This window comes from Nannobrachium achirus (genome assembly GCF_963921795.1).
Source record: "Nannobrachium achirus genome assembly, chromosome: 2".
NCBI classification, from domain to species: domain Eukaryota; kingdom Metazoa; phylum Chordata; class Actinopteri; order Myctophiformes; family Myctophidae; genus Nannobrachium; species Nannobrachium achirus.
The window spans coordinates 40373103-40393102 of record NC_137811.1 but is presented as its reverse complement, the minus strand read 5'-3'; the positions used below and the strand labels follow the sequence as shown (position 1 = coordinate 40393102).

The 20000-nt window shown below is 44.2% G+C and overlaps 2 protein-coding genes across 2 annotated transcripts in view; both read left to right on the top strand.

Annotated features, from left to right (window-relative positions):
- Positions 1 to 1603: 1603 nt before the first annotated feature.
- LOC308298329 (uncharacterized protein) lies at positions 1604 to 15460 on the top strand (the record flags this gene model as incomplete). The annotated part of the gene is made up of 6 exons (XM_080741910.1): positions 1604 to 1726; positions 2176 to 2276; positions 3827 to 4011; positions 4301 to 4372; positions 12892 to 13621; positions 15328 to 15460. The coding sequence occupies exons 2-6, from the start codon at positions 2218 to 2220 to the stop codon at positions 15458 to 15460; spliced, it is 1179 nt and encodes a 392-aa protein (XP_080598036.1). The 5' UTR covers positions 1604 to 1726; positions 2176 to 2217.
- Positions 15461 to 15545: 85 nt separating this feature from the next.
- Positions 15546 to 20000, top strand: part of elp6 (elongator acetyltransferase complex subunit 6) — a 7561-nt gene continuing 3106 nt past the window's right edge. The window contains exons 1-4 of the mRNA XM_080746919.1: positions 15546 to 15650; positions 17290 to 17368; positions 17454 to 17524; positions 19414 to 19538. Coding sequence (XP_080603045.1) covers positions 15597 to 15650; positions 17290 to 17368; positions 17454 to 17524; positions 19414 to 19538 — 329 coding nt within the window. The 5' untranslated portion in view covers positions 15546 to 15596. The remainder of the gene's footprint in view (positions 15651 to 17289; positions 17369 to 17453; positions 17525 to 19413; positions 19539 to 20000) is intronic.

Sequence of the window (20000 nt, the reverse complement as noted above, 5' to 3'; positions counted from 1 at the left end):
AAGGATATTCAAATTACTTACAGCACCAGAGGCAGCTCCACAGATCACGTCCAACCCAGATTTGGCTCAAACAACGGGTTCAATTTGTTCTCCTGCTATGCTGCAAAAATGTGGAACGCCCTACCGAAAGTGGTAAGAAATCTTGCTACTGTAAATACATAAATAAATATTTTGTTTTACGACAGTTTTTGGATGATATTTTCTGCATAGTACTGTGTTTTATTTGTCTGTCATTCAATGTTATATATCAGTTAAAAAAGGACCCCCATTGAAACAAGCCAAAAGCTTTCTTGTGGTGTTTATCCTTTAGTTGACCTTCACCTTATGTACCAGTAAACCATAGCTGTCATGTAGCCTACCTTTTCCAATGCAAACCTCTAATAAAGTCTTCAATCAATCAATCAATCAATCAATCAATCAATCAATCAATCAATCAATCAATCAATCAATCAATCACACACGCGTGCACAAACAAACACACACACACACACACACACACACACACACACACACACACACACACACACACACACACACACACACACACACACACACACACACACACACACACACACACACACACACACACACACACACACACTTCTGCATGTGTTTGTGCGGGCGTGTGTTTGGGATTGGGTAAGGGAGGGTAGAGGTGAGGTGGCGCCCTCTATAGGCCATATTTACACCTTGCAGATGAGTAACTGGCTATGCAGCGACCTTTGTGTTTGGCAACGGGTCTGAGGCTCAGACCCGTAGCTCAGACTCTGAGCTAGTAGAGCTACGTATATCTATTCTGCATCTAGCTTAAGGCAAGACCCACATTCAGCATGGACATTTTTAACGCAAATATTCGCTTCTGGGGGTCCCTGGAACAAAATATTTTGAGATATAGGGGTCTGTTTCATTTTGGGGGTCCAATAACTACTGATGTAGGCCGATTCTACAAAATGTCTTAAATCCTAACAGTTTTCTGAAAAATGTATGTTGCAGTGGTTCTCAAACAATGTCAAGTCAAGGACCCTCAAAATGATATGTATTGAAGCAAAGATTTGAGTCTAAAGTTCACTCTAAATTTGGGTCTATTCTGCATCTAGCTTAAGGCCCAAGACCAGTTGGGAAACCCGCACACGCGCAGCGACTGGCCAACATGGCTGGCCAACTAGAAAAATCCTTCCCTGTTGCTACATCCGGGGCGGGTTATTCGGACCGGTTGGACAAAACATCCTGTGCTGTCTATCGTTCACAACAATGGAAGAGGAGCGTACTAGTAGTTTTCATTTGCCTTGAATCGACATTTAAACTATATTTAAACTATTTTTGTTTTGTTTTACTTTGTCATTGTAAAAAAGGAACACTTCGGAACGCAATACACGTTGTAGTGACTCGGCGCCACGTGTTTCTTTCCACTAAACTGGCAGAAATCCGGTCCGGGTACTGTAACTTTGTTAGCTTTGTAGCTAACCAAAACAAAGCTGTAGACCTACCGCTGCTGTCTGACAGCCTTGTTGTTTTTTTTATCGTAAACATGGTCAAACGGTGTTGTTGGGGCACTTGTAAAAGTGACACCCGCTACCCAGAGAGATGTCCAGGAATACGCTTCATCCCGTTCCCCAAACCCAATGTAAACAACAAAAAATGTCTAATCTGGATAAGGCTCTGTGGACGTCCTTTTTGGCAGTTCAACACGTCGAAAATAAGTAAACACACCTACATCTGCTCTAAGGTAAGAAGATGAACAGTATTCAGTAATAATGGCCAAGCTTTGAGACTTAACCTTAAGAGTTAATGGATGGATTGTGTTTATAATTGGTATCTTCTCTAGCTAGCCTAGCCATAAATGATAAATCACAAATCTTGTAGAGTGCTTTTATTTTAGGACGTTATCTAGAGAGAGATAACGTAATTAAAATAAAAGCACTCTACAAGAGTTATGATTTATGGCTATATAGCTAGCCAACATTGGAATTATTACTTATAGTACTTTTCAGTCTGGGAAAAGTACTCAAATGTTTTACTTTAAGTAAAAAGTATCTATACCACAATATAACAATAGGCTACTCAATTGTACTTAAGTATAATACTTAAGTAAATAAATGTACTTAGTTACCTTACACCACTGGCTGTGTATAGATATCATTCTGTAATATATTTTGTTTATGTTCCATTTTTAAGCACTTTGTTGATGGGGCACCAAGTGAACGGTTTCCAAACCCCATGGATGCAACAGAAACGTCTGCTAAACCTGCTAAACCTTCTAATCCAAAAGCAAAAAGGTAAAGTTTGTAGACTAAACCGGATTATTCTACTCATTATACAGTATGCAGACTAGCGTTGTTGTTACAAAATAATTCATGTTATCTAATATTGCTCATAACATGGCTTTTCCTATTTCTCAAAAGCATTCTGGGCCTGGGGTCAGATATTTCTTTATTTTAATCAGACAGCTGTTCTGCCTGTTTACATAACAATGAAGGCAGACATTTGTAAGATAACGTTTTACATTTGAAACCAACTGCTGGACAGGTTTTTATAGGGGGTTTCTAGGCCTATATCATATCATATACATGTCACATATAGGCTATATGTGAAACCACACTGGAATGTCTCTGACACATGACTGTATTGACTTGGTTGCTAAGAGTTGAGTGTTGGCCAATAAAAATCCAACAGGACCAAGTTGATTATACTTTGGGTAAGATTTATTTTCTAAAGGTGATTTTAGGTCCTTCAATGCCTTAATAACAAACTAATGATGACTCGACCAGCTCAGCCTGGCTCTAACTGGGATGTCCCAACTTAAGGCCCTGTCTGGCCTTACTAATTGGCATACATTTTACGCCCTACCCGGCCCGATAGTCAATATTCCATACATGGGTATTCCCAGATGATGCCCTGTTAGGGAAATCACACTAATACAATCCCTTTTGTGCCCATATATGGAGAAGATCCCTGATGTCATCAATATTAAGCACATATCTGGGAATGCCCATATAGCCCATATCTGGGAGTTCCCATATATGGACAGATTGTCAGTCTCGTGGTCTATGACGTCAAACATCTATGAAGTCAGGCGTCGGTTATCTCCATCCATATTTGGGAAAATATGGCCACATTGTGTCCAACTTAAACCAACCAAGTCTGTGCATTCTTTTGGTCAAAGTTGATCCCATTCTCGCCCTTAGGGTGTCTTGCTGGTTAGAATACATCGATTTTTGGAAGTACCGGTACAAGCACAGCTATCATTCCTATGGCCATCCTTTTTTATGTAGAATACGACAGAGGCTGATATCAAAACATGTACTCAAGTAAATCCAGTTACTCCCCAGATTAGACAGGAGGTAGAAGTGATAACATTTCCAAATGAGCTCCCAGATGCTGTGGGATTGTACCCAGTGTCCCACATCAACAAGCATTGAATGACCTAAACCTCATTTAGAAAAATAAATCATACCCAAAGTATACCCCACTTGGTCCTGTTGGAAGTAAATTGTTACTGTTATTATTACTCAACGCTCAACCCTTATCAACAAAGTTGAATATCGGATTATAGTACGTTCTGTAGACCTTGGATGCCATCTTAATTTTCCATTTCCCTCAGCCATCTCAGTAAAGGCATAGGTGACAATGACAATTTGACACAGAGCATTATTATGTTAACATACTTAACAATTGTATTATAAGAAGAACAATCCTACATAATTAATTAAATAGCTTGCCATATAGGATGGTTGTGTGATAACATACATAACTCTTAATGTCACACTCTTTTGCAGTAACATTACAACTCAGATCAGAATACCGTACATTTATTCTTGTTTTTTAGACAAAGGCACAGTAAGGACGGCAAAATGGCAAAGAGAGAACAGGCAAGCACAGACAACACTGTGGCAGAAGAGACCGTAGCACAGACCAGCAGCACGGCAGCAGACCCAGGAGAGACCCGCAGCATTGCAGAAGACACAGCACAGACCACCACCAGCACAGTCAGCCATATGATGGAGAACACTGGTACTGGTAATTCGTTTCTCATTGCAGTAGTATTTCTGCTGAAATGTAAATAGTTTATCAACCATTTGGTTAGTGAATGGACTGTCTCTGTAATCTCGCTCTATAAATTTACACTCTGTTGTATTTAGTACAAAGTCACAAAATTCAAGTCCACCAAGTAGCAGCTGCCCCTGTAATGCCTGTATTTGATAATGGCAGTTGTGTAATTTTGAGATTGTCAAAGCAGCATTCACTTCGACCACACGTAAAGTCCAAAAAATAATCAGACTTTGTCTTTTTGTATCTTTAGTTTTGGCTCCTCACACATTTCAGCAGCAGCTAGAAGAAGGGCTCTTCCGAGCACAGGTCTCTGCCAGATCTGGTATGTTATTGTGGTGGTGCTGTAATAGTCTAATGTGAAAAGGGTGCCATGTCTTCTTCGGCCTTTCAGTGTAATCTGACTCTGCATTCATGATTTGAGTTATTTCCCAAAATGTGTGTTGCAAAAGTTGACCTGCTGGTGGCACTATAACAGGGCAATGTGAAAAGGATGGCATTTGTTCCTTGACTTAGTGGGAATGTGCATGCAAAACTTTACAGAAATCTGGGTCTTCTTTTTTCTTTTTTTTACTGAGAAATCCTGCAAACATTGGAATATGAAATATCGGACAGATCTGTCTTGATCACATGACTATAGAGATACTGTGTACCGATTTGTGTGATTTTAGCATAAAATCTGAAGGAGTAATATCCATAAATGTTTAACATAAGTCTCCTGGTGGCGCTATAAAAGTCAGATGTGAATTTTTTTTTTCCTTGGCCTCTAGGGAGTGCGCATACATTTTACACTGATCGTGGGGTTATAGGTAAAAACACAAATTGGCGTGGTATAGTGCCACCATGAGGCTGATTTGAAAAAAAAAATCAAGTGACATTTCTTCCTCTGCCTAGTGGGAATATGCGTGCAAACTTTCACGGAAATCGCACTCTGTGTTCATGATTTGAGGCGTTTTGTTCAAAAGGGAGCACTCTTGCAAACTTTGGAAGCCAATCTTAGCCAATCAGGATGGAATTTGAAAAATCGAAAAGACCCGTTTTGTTTAATGACTGTATACAGATTTGTGTGATTTTTGGACAAAATCTGTAGGACTGTCCAAAAATGCTTTGCACAAACCAGCCTCCTGGTGGCGCTCTAACAGGCCCATGTGAAAAACTGGGGGCAGAGGTTCTGTTCTGGCACCCAGGGAGTGTGCATGCACAGTTTCGCTGCCATCGTGCCAACGATGCCGGAGATTAGCTGTCCACAGACGGAAGGACACGCGGACGGACGGACGGACGGACAGGGGCAAGAACATAGTCTCTGCCATGCCTATCAGGCTGGCGGCGACGATAACGGAAGTTACGAATGTAACTATGGTTCTGTGAATTCCTGGATGACTGCCAGTAGGCAGTAACAATAGTGAATAATGGATCTCGCGCTCCGCACAGGTCGAGTCTTTATAAAAACAAAGTCATGTGACACGCAGGCTACCTGTGCGCCCGGTACATAAGCACGTCATAGCCTGCGCGCGGCCTCTAAGAATCTTCTCGCCCTGAAAGATTCCGAGTGACCAGCATTACTGGCAGTCATCCAGGAATTCACAGAACCATAGTTACATTCGTAACTTCCGTTCTGTTTCATTCCCTCCTGACTGCCAGTAGGCAGTAACAATAGTGGATGACTTGTACCAGAAGTGTCACGAGGAATTGTACCCACCTACTAGTCTGCTGTAGCAGCCAGTGGCAGGATCGCTGACGCCAGTGAGGATCCAGAGGCCACATCAAGGCGGTAGAACCTCGCGAAGGTGCTGGGCGTCGTCCAACACGCCGCCGCACACACGTCTGTCAGTGACACTCCTTTCATTGCCGCCCAGGACGTGGATATGCCTCTGGTGGAGTGGCATGTAACACCTGAGGGAAGTGGAATATCGGCTACCTCGTAAGCCTTTTTAATCGTGTCAACCACCCAGTGGGATAGTCGCTGTTTAGACAGTGCGCATCCCCTATTCTTTCCGCCATTGCAAACAAACAGTTGCTCTGAGCGTCTAAAGCCCTGTGTTGCCTGAACATACAGTCGCAACGCACGGACTGGACACACCAAGTTGGCTCTTTCCTCCACCTCGGATGTAAACGGGGGAGGATGGAATGCCGCCAACTCTATAGTCTGGTTCATATGACTGGGGGGCAAGACTTTAGGCAGGAATGAGACATTCGGCCTAAGTATGACCCCAGAGTCGTTTGCCTTCCAATGAAGGCAAGCTGGACTAATAGAAAGTGCGTGGAGCTCACTCACACGCTTAGCTGTCGTAACTGCTAACAGAAACGCAGTCTTCATAGATAATACGCTCAAGGACGCCCCCGCCATGGGCTCAAAGGGCGCCCGCTCAATGTCTGCAGGACAAGAGGCAGGTCCCAAGTCGCTGCACGCCTCACCGTAGGGGGGTGCAACCTCCTGGCACCACGCAGAAACTGTGTCACCCAGTAATGCGCTCCAACTGTCCTGCCATCAATATGGCTATGATTAACGGATATAGCAGCCGCGTGCACCCTTAAAGTAGAGGCTGCACGGCCAGCATTAAGTAGGTCCTGCAAATACTGCAGTACATGTTCTACAGGGCAAGAGACTGGGTTTAAACCCTTGTCGCTGCACCATGATGAGAAAGCAGCCCAGCAGTAAGAGTAAGTTAACCTTGTGGATGGGGCTCTCGCACTCCGCAAGGTCTCACATATCGAGGGGTCGAGCCCACTCAAGAGTGACTGATCCCCCTCAATGGCCATACCCAGAGCTGAAGGAGGCTCGGTGATGGATGCCATACCTTCCCGTCCAGCTGGGACAGGAGGTCCGTCCTCACTGGAAGCTGCCAAGGGTCCCCGTCCAAAAGACTGAGGAGAATTGAAAACCATATTCTCGAGGGCCATCTGGGGGCCACCAAAAGAACCTTGTGGCCCGATGATCTCACCCTGTGGAGCAGAGGCAACAACAGGGGGATCGGAGGAAACGCATAAAGGAGCGCTCTCGGCCAGGTGTTGGCGAGAGCGTCCATCCCCAGTGGGGCACTGGTCTCTGCCAGACTGAACCACAGAGGACAATGGGTTGTGCTCTCTGAGGCAAAGAGATCTACTCTGGCTACCCCGTACCGATCCCAAATCAACTGGACCACCTGGGGGTGCAATCTCCACTCCCCAGAGGGCAGTCTCTGACGAGACAGATAATCTGCCACAGTGTTTACTCTGCCTGGCAGGTACATTGCTCTCATTGAGGCAAATAGAGGATAAGCCCATGTCCACAGCCGCTTGGCTTCCCTCAGGGACTCCAGAGACCTGGTCCCCCCCTTGATGGTTGACATGAAACACCACTGAGGTGCTGTCTGTCCGAATGAGCACATGCTTCCCCCTGAGATAGGGCAAGAAGTGCTTCAGCGCCAAGGAAACAGTCCTGAGTTCTAACACATTGATATGGCGTCCTCTCCACCGAGGGCACCATACTCCCTGGACTGACCTCTTCTGCCATACCGCGCCCCAACCTTGAGTTGAGGCATCTGTTGTCACTACCTCTCGTCTCGCCGGGACCGAGCCGAGAGGAACACCATGGAGCAGGAATGCACTGTCCCGCCACCGGCGGAGATAAACAATGCAACTGCGAGTGACTCTGACCTTGACCTTACTGTGTAGACAGGGGTCCATGTGAAGGCCATTGAACCACCTCTGTAGTGGGCGTAGATGTAACAGCCCCAGAGGAGTGATTGCTGAGACTGAGGTCAGCATGCCAAGCAGTCTGAGCCACGTCCGGACAGTCACCATTGCCCCCAGGCGGAAAGACCGCAGGAGGTTGTGTATTTTCTTCACCCTCTGTGGTGTCGGCCGTGCCTGCATCGATAGCGAATTCAGGGACATGCCGATAAAGGTGGTCTGTTGCATTGGAAGCAACAAGCTCTTTTCGAGGTTCACAGACATTCCCAGTGCCTCGATGTGAGAGAGGACTCTGGCTGTCACCTGTTCTGCCTCCCTGAACGAGGGGGCGCATATAAGCCAGTCGTCGAGGTAGGGAAGTATCTTCACTCCTGACAGACATAGCGATGTCAAGGCTGCCCTCATACATCTTGTGAAGATGCGGGGAGCCAGAGACAGGCCGAACGGCAGAACGGCAAACTGGTAGGCTTGGCCTTGGAAGGCAAAGCGGAGGTATTTTCTGTGCTCTGGGTGTATAGGCACATGAAAATAGGCGTCTTTTAGGTCTATGGAGGTAAACCACTCCCCCCGAACGATCGTCTGCACGACGTCGACTGGGCGAAGCATCCGAAACGGAAGGACCTTGAGGTACACATTTAACCCTCTTAGGTCCAGTATAGGCCTGAGAGACCCGTCTTTCTTTGGGATCAGAAAGTAGGTGGAGTAAAACCCATCGCTCTGTGAACGAGGGTGAACCGGTATTATTGCTCGTTTGTCCAAGAGCTTGGCCACCTCTTGTGACAAACACTGGGCCTTCACGGGGTCTGTGACTGAGGTCACTCTGACCCCTGAAGGTGGTGGGGGCCGGCGGAGGAACTGTAACCTGTAACCATGAGACATTGTTGCCAAGACCCATGCGTCGTTGGCATGGTCTGCCCAATACTTCAGGTGCTGCTGTGAAAATCTGCCCACCGCCGGCCCCAGGTCCTCAGGCTTTGCCTGGAGGGTAATTTGGGGGCTTGGGGGGGCGCTGGGTATGCCACCGCCCACCCCTGGGCTTTTGAGGTGGCCGCTGTCCACCTCTGGGCTGATGTTGCCATCTGCCTGGTCACGTTGCCAGGGCTGCGGTTGAGAATCCACGTAGGCTGAGCGCCGCGGATCCCGTGCGCCCAGAGGCCTAGAGGGTCGAGCGGGGGGTGCCATCGTGCCTCTACCCCGCTGTCCCCAGGCTTCCGAAGCCTGCCGTGACAGCTGCCAAGCTTCTATTTTTTGTTCTGCCACTGGCCCAAACAACTGGCCTGGCACAACCGGAAGCTGCCGAAGCACCTTCTTCATCTCATCAGACACCTTTGGGGCCTGGGCGACCCACACCTGACGTCGTGCCACGACCAGGGTGGACATCAACCGGCCAAGTTCCCTCGACATTAAAGCGAAGGTCTCAAGCGCCACATCATTAAAGTCGCCCAACTCACTCCTTGGTTGCTCGCTCTCCAAAATCTTGGACTGGGCGAGGAGGAGCACAGAGAGAGAGTTCCCCATACGGGCCATACAGGCAGCAGAATCGTATGCCTTTGACAGAAGGGTGTCCGTGACCTGGCACTGTGGGCTGGGGCAGCTGGCATTGCTCTTCATAGCCTGATCTGGAGGAAGAACCAGCGCTGCAATGCACTGGTCCACAGGAGGAATGTGAACCAGTCCATTTTGGTCTGCGTCCTTCATGGAGGCCAGGGTTCTTGCATCCTTGCCTCGACGGGCAGGTGCAAGTGGATTAGGCCAGCACTGCCTCAACTGATCTAAATAGTGAGGCGAGGGTGGGACAGCAAACAGTGGAACAGCAGGAACCCGTTTGAAGAAGGGGTTACTCACCACATTAGAGGCTGGCGGTTCATCCAGACCAGCCTTAGCTAGGGCAGCACGTAGCGTTGCATGCAATGTGCAGGGCCCTCTTAGCTCAGTGCTTCCTGAGCTCCTGCGGGAAGTCTCAGAGCCGTCCTGAGCCTGTTCCACCTGGTTCGAATGATATCAACGCACTTAATGCGAAATATTCACGTGCTTTCAGACTCTTCAATGCAGAAAGTATCCAGGATACTTGGATATCCAGTATCCAATATCTCACCAATGCAGAGATATTAGTAGTAAAATGTCGACATCTAGTGGTCAACCTCAGAGGAGCGCAAAAATAAAACCTGAGGTGAATCCCAGCCTCGAACCAGATGCCAAGTATGCTCTGTTCCCCGGTGTAACCAATCCCACTCAGCCGCGTTACCGAGTTATGTGCCGTTATGGACAGAATAGTAAATATTCAGTCCCTCACTATCCACGCCTACCCCACTATCCACGTCAAAGATAAATGCACAAAAAAGGAGTCACATCATCCGTTCATTAGCTCAGTCAGTAGAGCACGGATGCAACAAACCCACGGTTTGGGTTCGATTCCCCTGAGGGGAACAATATTCAAGGCGAGAGATATCGGCGCATGCGTACTTCAAAGTGCACGGAGAACAGGATACCGTGGATACTCCTCCGTGGATACCCAGTGCATACTCTCTGCATTCAAACGTCTGAGAAATGGTGAAAAAGTCGGATTGAATGCGAAGAGAGCAGTCGAAGCCGGTGCCTGTTCACTCACAGGCTCAGCACCACCCTGAGACCCACGCCCAGGAACATAGTCCTGGAACATAGAGTCTGAAGCTCTAGTTGACAAAACGTCAGACTCGTCCTCCTCCGACTCAAACCCTGCCTGCGGTGAGGGAGGTGGTGGCCTCTGTACCATCGCCTTAAGGCGCTCTACTTCAGCTCGCAAATCGTCCATTTCATGGCGATATGGAGCCGTGACAGTAGCTGACTTCTTTCGGGCAGAGTGAACGTGCCCATCGCGAGAACCGCGCTTGCGCTTTTTCTCCTTCCCCCCAGAAGGGACCCCAGAGGGTGGAAGCTGGTCTCCTCTATGCAGGAGGTTCTCCACCGCACGCAGCCTAGCCTCTCTAACAGCGAGAGGCAGGAGGCCACAATTCATGCATGGGTCAGTCAGAGCTTCTCTGAGATGACCGATACCCAAGCATGTTGGGCACAGGTCATGGCCATCCTCGACCTGGAGTTGAACTTGACAGGACGTACATGCCATAACCAGCCAATTAGGTTGTGTAGCTAGGCAATACAAGCGAGAACTGTACAACAGAACGCGTCAGTAACCTCCAGCAACAGACAGACAGCAGTTAACAGCCCTAGTAGACTGCTGTCAGCTTCAATGTCAATTAGAATTTATTAATGACTAGGCAATCCCAGCGAGAACTGTAAACACAGAGCGCATTGGGAACCTCCAGCCACACTATAGCTAGACAGCAGTTAACAGCCCTAGTAGGCTGCTGTCAGCTTAACTTTTAATGTAATTTATATTATATATATATATATATATTCAATATTCAAAAATATATATATATACAATATATTTCAATATAAATTATTATTTCTATAATTAAACAATAATCAAATTATAAACGGGTAGATCGGGCGAGTGCTGCGGGCACCCGCACACACGACCGACACCCTATGGAAGGATTGCTATCACACAACACGCTATATCAAGACAGTGTGTGTAGCTGGTGAGCGAGCCACGCTCACTCACAACAAACAAAGAGAGGTAGAGAGTGACAACCACAGCCTTAAGAGGGCAATAAATTGCGCTCTCGACAACCGTCGCAGGCAGGATGTCAACTCACCAAACAACACGTAGTGTCTTTAGTCTCTTTGGACCTGCAAACAACAGAACCGATGAACGGATTCTCCGAAGCGATACTTACCACCCGCGATGCACGTCAGGTAGCGAGAGATTCAAAGAGGCCGCGCGCAGGCTATGACGTGCTTATGTACCGGGCGCACAGGTAGCCTGCGTGTCACATGACTTTGTTTTTATAAAGACTCGACCTGCGCGGAGCGCGAGATCCATTATTCACTATTGTTACTGCCTACTGGCAGTCAGGAGGGAATGAAACAGAACATACAGTTATAGGCTAAAGGAAAAAAATGCACTTGCAAAAGAAGTGGGGAAAAATCCAATAACTTCTACCTGGAAAAACAAATGACAGACAGAACCTCTAGACGAATGTTAGTTACTTTGCACTTATACATACAGTGCGATATGACGCGCAGTTTGAATACTAAGTGAGTCTGGTCTATTGTTAAGTTTATGTGTGTGAATCGCTTCGGAACTACGGTCCGCGGTCATTTCTGTGGCCAAGCGCCTCTAGTGCATATCAGATACGCTACTTTCAAATTTTCACGAGGGCATACGCTTTTTCTAAAAACAAATCTTATACCCCGTATCACAGCAGAACACACCACTGGACACCACAGTTGTGGATATTTCTTTTAGGAAATATCTTAAGATACTTGTTTTTGGTTGCAGGCTTGTTCCTAGAACCTGCAATACTGCAGAGTTCCTAGTTCAGATGTGAAAGTACTAGGGTAGTACAGAGACTGGGCATACTTCCCTGAGATTGGTTTCATTTTTATTACTTCACCAAATCTTAATGCCGTTATTCTCCCTTTTCTTTCTTGGTGTCATTTGTCACTGTCGCATTGCTCAAATGTTTCCCTCTGTATCTGTTGGGCTATTATTATTATTATCTTTTTTTTTTAAGATTTGTTTTTGGGCTTTTATGCCTTTATTGATAGGACAGGAGACTGACAGGAAATGGGGGGAGAGATGGGAAACGACACACAGCAAAGGTCATCGGGTCGCTGTCAAGGCATTAGACCTATGTGGTATGCGCCTGGATCGGTAGGCCAGCGGGCGCCCTGACTGATGCTGTATTGAATACTTCTGAGAGTGCCTGTGGAATATTCTGAGCTCTAGTGCATGAAGCTGCTGCTGCATTTTGTAGAGATATGTGTTCGACTTCAGGGACCTGAAGATGACAATGAACATAAACCTAGTAATAACACAAATGAGCATTATTCACAAGTTTCCGACGTCCCATCGTGCATTGCTTAGATGGTGTGCGGCAGTTCCGGCGTCCCAGCCGAGACTGATCTACAAGCTCACAACGGTTGCATCTGCGACGCGACGTGAGCTTGTATGTCTGCTGTTCTCCGGATGTGTCCCACACATAATTCTACAGTAAATTCTCGCAGAAATAGGTGGATAACTTCAAAACATATCTAACACATCTATTTTTGTTATCTTGTTTGCAGAGAGACATCAAGAAAGCAACACCACCTTGGAGAGACTGGAGGACCAAGAAAACATCTTGAAAGCAGAACTTAATCTTCACAAAAAAGAAATTGAGTTTCTCAAAAAACACATTAAAGCTCTTAAGTGTTTAACCCCTGAGATGGTATATAAAAGCAGTATACCCGGACACTTTGAGTATTGTACAGGTTTTACATATAGCCAGTATAATGATTTATGTTCTTTCTTTACGATTCCCAACAGTAGCGAATGCCCACAGGCAAATATCCCCCTGGCCCTGACCTATATAAAGACCAATAGTTACATAAAGGAAATGCCCCTGCGTCAACAATTATTGATGGTCCTTATGAAGCTACGCAACAACTGTGATATGAAAGTCCTTGCTTTTAAGTTTGACATCGACATACCAAGTGTCAGCATCATTTTCAAAGCATGGGTAGATTATATGTACAACAAGCTTGGTTCTTTATCTATATGGCCCCATAGAGATATAATCACTTTACACATGCCAGATAAATACAAGGCAGACTACCCAACTTTATTTGGAATTCTTCACTGTACAGCATTAAGAATGCAAAAGCCAAGTTCATTACAGCTACAAAGCCAGACCTTCTCTGACTACAAATCTACCAACACACTAAAAGCATTGATGGCATGTGATCCTCGAGGAGCTGTCATGTTTATCTCCACTCTTTTCCCAGGTTCAATGTCAGACAGGGACATCTTCAACCAGTGCGGAATCACCTCATTACTTGAGGGTCTTATTTCATGTGGTTATCTAAAGAAAGGGGATGCGCTCATGGCTGACAAAGGCTTTTTAATTGAGAAAGATGTTGAGTCATTGGGTCTGAAGTTGAACGTTCCTTCATTTAACAAATCAAATACACAGGCTCCTGTTGGAGATGTGCTCGAAACGACTGTTGAAAGGGCTATAGCAAAGATAAAGAAATTCAAAATTGTTTCAGGTAGAATCCCAAACTCTATTCTAGGAAATGAAATATGGTATGTTGTCAGCATGTTGTCTAATTTTCAGCCACACACACATGTCCGGGCTCATTCATACTTGAGAGAAGGTGAAGAGCAGTTCACCGTGGTGTAGTTTTCTGAAGTCCGAAAAGTACAACATTACGTCATTAGCCGCGGTGAAGAGCGCTTCACTGCATAGTGCGCTTACCCTGAAACATCTCCCTGCTTTTACTTCCCGACATCACCCCATCACCTAAAAAAAAGAGAGGAGTTACTCACTTCACCCTAGTATGAATGAGTATGAAGTAGCTGTCTTTAATCTTTAACTGGTGGCTCAGCCCACTGTCAAGAGGGTAACTAGTCTCTTGTCCTAGGCTACAATTATGTTCAGTGGTGGTTGGTGACAACGTAGGAGATTGGAGCATATGACATTGATGTCAGCATCCGTCACCTTTATTTGTTTCCTGGGAATGTGGAAATGCAGATGTAAAATGTTTTTTTTGTGATTAACGAAACATTGTTTGAACTGTCCATTTGATAAAGGAATTTTAGAAACATGCCCAAGCTGTTTTATACATTTATAATGCACTTCATAATAAAGTGATTCATGTTGTATAATGAATAATGTTTTTTTAACCTCTGTGTCTCAATGCAACCTTTCTTCTTGGCTTGATGTGTGGCACAGGTTCTTTATGGGGCTTTTAAGCTGTGACATCATTTTGTAGTCAGACCTCCAAGCAGATTTATTGTCAATATCTGTCCCTCGCTATTTCAACAGATCCGAGACAAAAATAACGACTAAAGTATAATTCTACCACTTTCCTTTCAACAGCAAAGAGAAGACAAATTTGTAAATAGTAAAAGTTCTCCTCTGCCTACAAAATGATGTCAGACTTAACAGCCCCATTGTCTGTCCCCGTGGTTTGTGTCATATTTGTGGCATACTTGTGCAGGATGGGGAAGTGGAGACCTCTTTTTGCCCACACCGAAGATCTAATGTATGTATTTATCCAGCAGCAGACCTGAACGTATACATAAAGATCAGTGAATTTTAGCATGCGACAATGAATCAGTATAGTTGCTGGTATGCATGATAAATAATCGATTAAATTATTAATCATTTATTTACTATTATGTGATGTAGCCTATAATTAATAATGATTGGATTTAGTTACTTATTCCAGCAGAGCAGGCAGTACACGACACAAGCAGTTTTGACCTGTGATCTTTCCATCTGGAGTTACCCACAGAAAGTAAATGAGGTTTCTCCCTTTTTCTCATGGATCTGTGTGCATGTTGCATGTACAGAAGTAGCAGTGAATATTATGTCACGTACATAACTCCATTGCATAGAGGACCTGTTGTTGTCGTCGACATTTAGTTATTTGAGAGCCTGGCTCGAGAAATGGTCACCTTGCATCTGTGAACTGTTCTGTCCATACTCTGTGTCCTGTACCTTTTCTTGTCAGTAGGTGGCGACTGTCAAATAACATAAAGGAAGAACTAACGACGAAGAAGATCAGCCCATTTCGTAAAGCAAAGCAGAAGAAGAAGCTGTTGCTACATGCTAAAGCTAAGTGGAATGAAAGCAGTCAAAAAGCTTGACTTTTAACCTGCATATCCTATTTTAAAACCCCTGCATCCCAAGAAATCGTGAGGAAACATTCTGGGCATCTGTTCTCAGTCCAGAGTGAATTTGTTCTCGTACATACGGTAATGGTAACAGAATAGATCATCAGCTATGTTTACAGAGCTCAACACTATTCTCAACACCAGTCCCGAAAGCTTCAAACAGGTGATGATGATTTTAGGCGTTTCGTGTCTTGTTTAATGTGTTTTTTCTAGTCCTGTGGATTTCAACCCTTTTCATCAGTGGTGGCAAAAGTACTCAAATGTTTTACTTGAGTAAAAGTGTCTGCAATGTAGAAAATACTAATTTACAAGTAAAAGTCTGGAAATCTAAATTTACTTGAGTAAAAGTACAAAAGTATTGGCATCAAAATGTACTTAAAGTGCCAAAAGTAGAAGGTACTTTCACAAGTTTTCTATTGTATCTAATGTACAAAGCTCCTTTGAAAATAGCAGATCTACAAGCTCACAATGTAGTGGAGTTGGAAGTAAAAGTACTGAAAACTGGAAATACTCCAGTAAAGTAAAACTACTTCAAACCTGTACTTAAGTACAGTACTTGAGTAAATATACTAGTTACTTTACACCACTGCTTTTTATATCAAGCCATCAAGGTCCATTATTGTCTCCACCAGCCGAAGGCTTGGGGGAGAGTATGTTTTCCCCTTCGTCCGTCCGTCCGTCCGTCCGTGCGTCCGTCCGTGTGTCCTCACAGTTTGTGTGCAGCTAATCTCAGTCGCCGTTGGCCCGGTCGCTGCCAAAGTGAGCACACACATTCCCTGGATGCCAATCTAGAACCTCTGCCCTAAATTTTTCAAATGGGCCTTTTCTAGCGCCACCTAGTGGCCGATGTTCACAAAACACATTTCTGTGCACTACTCTTACAGATTTTGTCAAAAAATCCTACAAATCGGTAGGCAGCATCTCGACAGTCATGTGATCGACACAGATCTGTCCGATTTTGCATATTCCATCCGGATTGGCTAAGATTGGCTTCCAAAGTTTGTAGGATTGAGCCGTTTTGAACAAAATGCCTCAAATCCCAAACGCAAAGTGCAATTATCATGAAATCGCGCACACACGTTCCCACTAGGCCGAGGAAGAAAAGCCACTTATTTTTTTTTAAATCAGCCTCATGGTGGCGCTATAACAGGCCGATTTGTGGTTTTACCTATAACTCCACCGATTAGTTTCAAACTTTGTAAGCGCACTCCCTAGAGGCTAAGGATAAACCTTTGCCCTGCATTTTTCACACCAGCCTTTTATAGCGCCACCTTTGGACCGACTTATGTAAAACACATTTTTGGATATTACTCCTTGAGATTTTATCCAAAAATCACGCAAATCGGTACACAGTATCTCTATAGTCATGTGATCAAGTCCGATCCGTCTGATATTTCATATTCCATCCTGATTGGCTAATATTAGCTTCCAAAGTTTGCAGGATTGCTCCGTTTTTGAACAAAATGCTTCAAATCATCAACGCAGCTTGCGATTACCGTGAAATTTGCCACACATATTCCCACTAGTTTATTCTGCATTTGAGCCATGGACCACCATTTTTATCCTCCAAAAGTAGAATGATCTTGTTGTCGGTTGATACGATTTTGTCCCAAATTGATGTTCCCTAGATTCAACATAAATTATTAAAAATAAAATAAAAATATAGAGTTGCAATTTGCGGCTATTGTATGTTTTGCACTGTCCACAAGCACTATAATCATGATATAAAATGTATTCTGTAACTGAATATACCTGGCAAAGAACCACACTTAACAGTAACTTTGATTAACATTTCCTTACAGGGGGAATTTATCTTAGTGTCTGATAGACAGACTGATGCCTCCTTTCTCATTCATCACTTCCTCTCCTTCTATCTAAGAGGTGAGTTTGTATTCTGCAGTGTGTGTGTTGCCGCAACAAGAGTAATACATTGTGCAGGTTTTAATCACAAATGTCTATATTTCAGCGGGCTGCAAAGTATGCTTTCTTGGTCTTGTTCAATCCTTCAGTCACTACAGTGCAGTCAGTCAGAGACTGGTGAGTAGCCTACTTTGCTTTACCTTCTGTGGTTTGATAGGTAACAGGTTAGGTGGGAAGTTGAGAACAAGGGACATCTACCTCGATGCAAAATTGTCTGTTTAGTCCAAAATGTAAAAATATATTTGAAAAATGGTCTTAAGTAAAAGAAAGTAAACATGATCATAACGTATGCTTAAACATTTGACAAATAAGGTATAAAGTTTCTACATTTGAAGGACGACTTCACCACTTTTCAACCTATCTTTATACTCGGTCTGTGTCTCTTGGATCACATGACTTCCTGGGATAGCAGCCTGCATTACAAACCATTGTGAACAATGGAGCGATGGTCCCAAAATATGAGTTCTATTCAACCAATTTATTTTTACCAAATTGACAATTGGGCAGATGACAACATCAACATCCCCAAAATGATTAAATATAAGGGCTACAGTAGATTGATTACATCCATGGTAACGATATTCAAGGTAAGTTAGGTAGCAACCAGGGCAGGAATTTCATGGAGGCCATGAAGGCCATGGCCGTCATTGCCCTTCAATTCGGGCTTGTGCCCCTCAAACCAATGGCATAACCTGAGGTCACAGTGGCCTTAATGCCCCAGCTGACTATCACTTTCTCCTCTTTCTTTTTCTTGTTGACAGTAGACACCTGTGTCTCCTTCTTGTCATGTAGACATAAGTGTCTACAAGAGTCAAGCTCACAACACGTCACTTGGAGATCGTCTATTTTCACTACTTCTTCAACATGTTTTCTAATTTATGGAATTTCTTAAAATCTTCCTTGATTAAATTACAGAAATAATAATTAAAAACAAAAAGTAGGAAACCAAAAAATTAAAGGACCCATAAAAATGTGTCCACGATACACAAATGGGTCCCGACCTATTGTTTGGGAAACGGGGCAGTCAGAAGTCAAGAAATTCCACAGAAAAGGGAGTGTGGCTTGGGTGAAGACATCTGGAAATGTGCCCATTTTAATTGGTTAGTCAGTGTATTCCACAGAAGAGGGAGTGTTGGCTGGGTGAAGTCACCAGGAAATGTTCCCATTTAGTTGAACATATCTGCTCACTTATCATGAGATATCAGCATATCAGTTAACATGAATTTAACTTGGAGTCAGTGTATTCCACAGAAAAGGGGAGTGTAGTGTAGGTAGTAGTCACACAGTGTTTCCCAACCTTTTTTTATGTCAAGGCACACTTTTCATAGCCAAAGGCACAGTGGTTGAGAAACCGTGGTATGTTCCACAGAAAAGGGAGTGTAGTGTAGGTAGTATAGTGTATATTCCACAGAAAAGGGAGTGTGGCCCGGTTAGTCCAACTCCAAAACCATCCGAACCGTCCAAAAACATCTCTCTCTCTATTTCTTTTTAAAGAAGAAAGAAAAGAAGAACTTGCCTACAGCAAAACACAGCCCTGAGTGTGTGGGGCCCCAGGCAGCCTCCTAACCTGTAGGCCCGGCCCGATGATGTCACTGCTAGATGTGGCTTCTGAAGACTGTCCACAGCCCTCCTATATGAGACACAGACCGAGTAGAAATAAATAGTGCTGTTTCATTATGAACATTAGTCAACATTATATGACTATGGGCTGAAAAGTGGTGAAGTCGTCCTTTAAAGGTGCTATTAGCTTGACAATTTCATATATTCTTTCTAATATTATTATTATTATTAATTTTGTTTTACATTTTGAACAAAATAGCCAATTTTCCATAGAGGTGCCTGCTGTCCAGATGTCCTTAGTGCCCACCTCAGCTGTATCCATTTGATAGCAAATGTGGTGTTGGTGTATAGCTTCACTATGTAGATGACAATATCAAAGACTAATTCTTTATTCCTGTGGTCAAATTAATATTATGTCTGTAAATGTCTCAATGCTGTGTTGCCAGGGTGTGAGTCTGCCCCAAGCAAAGGAAAAGGGGCAGCTGATATTTCTCGAGGGTCTAACAGAATCACTTGGTGTTTTGGTTCATGAAGACGCCAACACAGCAAGTCAAGTTGTGGACTTTCTAAGGTACCATTAATAGACGGTGTTTAGTCCGTTATTTTCCCCTTTTGTTTGTTTTGAAGTAAGCTGGACTCTGTTTTTATAAACGGTACTCCCTGCACAATATTTGTACTTTATGCACAGTACTTACAGTAATTCCCTGACGTGCTGTATTTAATCACTTAGCATGTAAACTAACGAGGTATTAGAAATATTGCAATACAATGGTATATTATGATGAATGCTGTTTGTGACTGTTATAGAATGAAAGAGGTACTTATTTGGCTAGGTATCCAAAAGTAAATGGTGCATTTATATTGTGCCTTTATCCAAGACACTTTACATAGATTGTGCCTTTCACTGCCTTACATTCACCCATTCGCACACACATTTATACATCGATGGTGGAGGAAACCATGCAAGGCACCAACCTTCACATCGGGAGCAATTAGGGGCTCAGAGTCTTGCTCAAGGACACTTCTACACTAA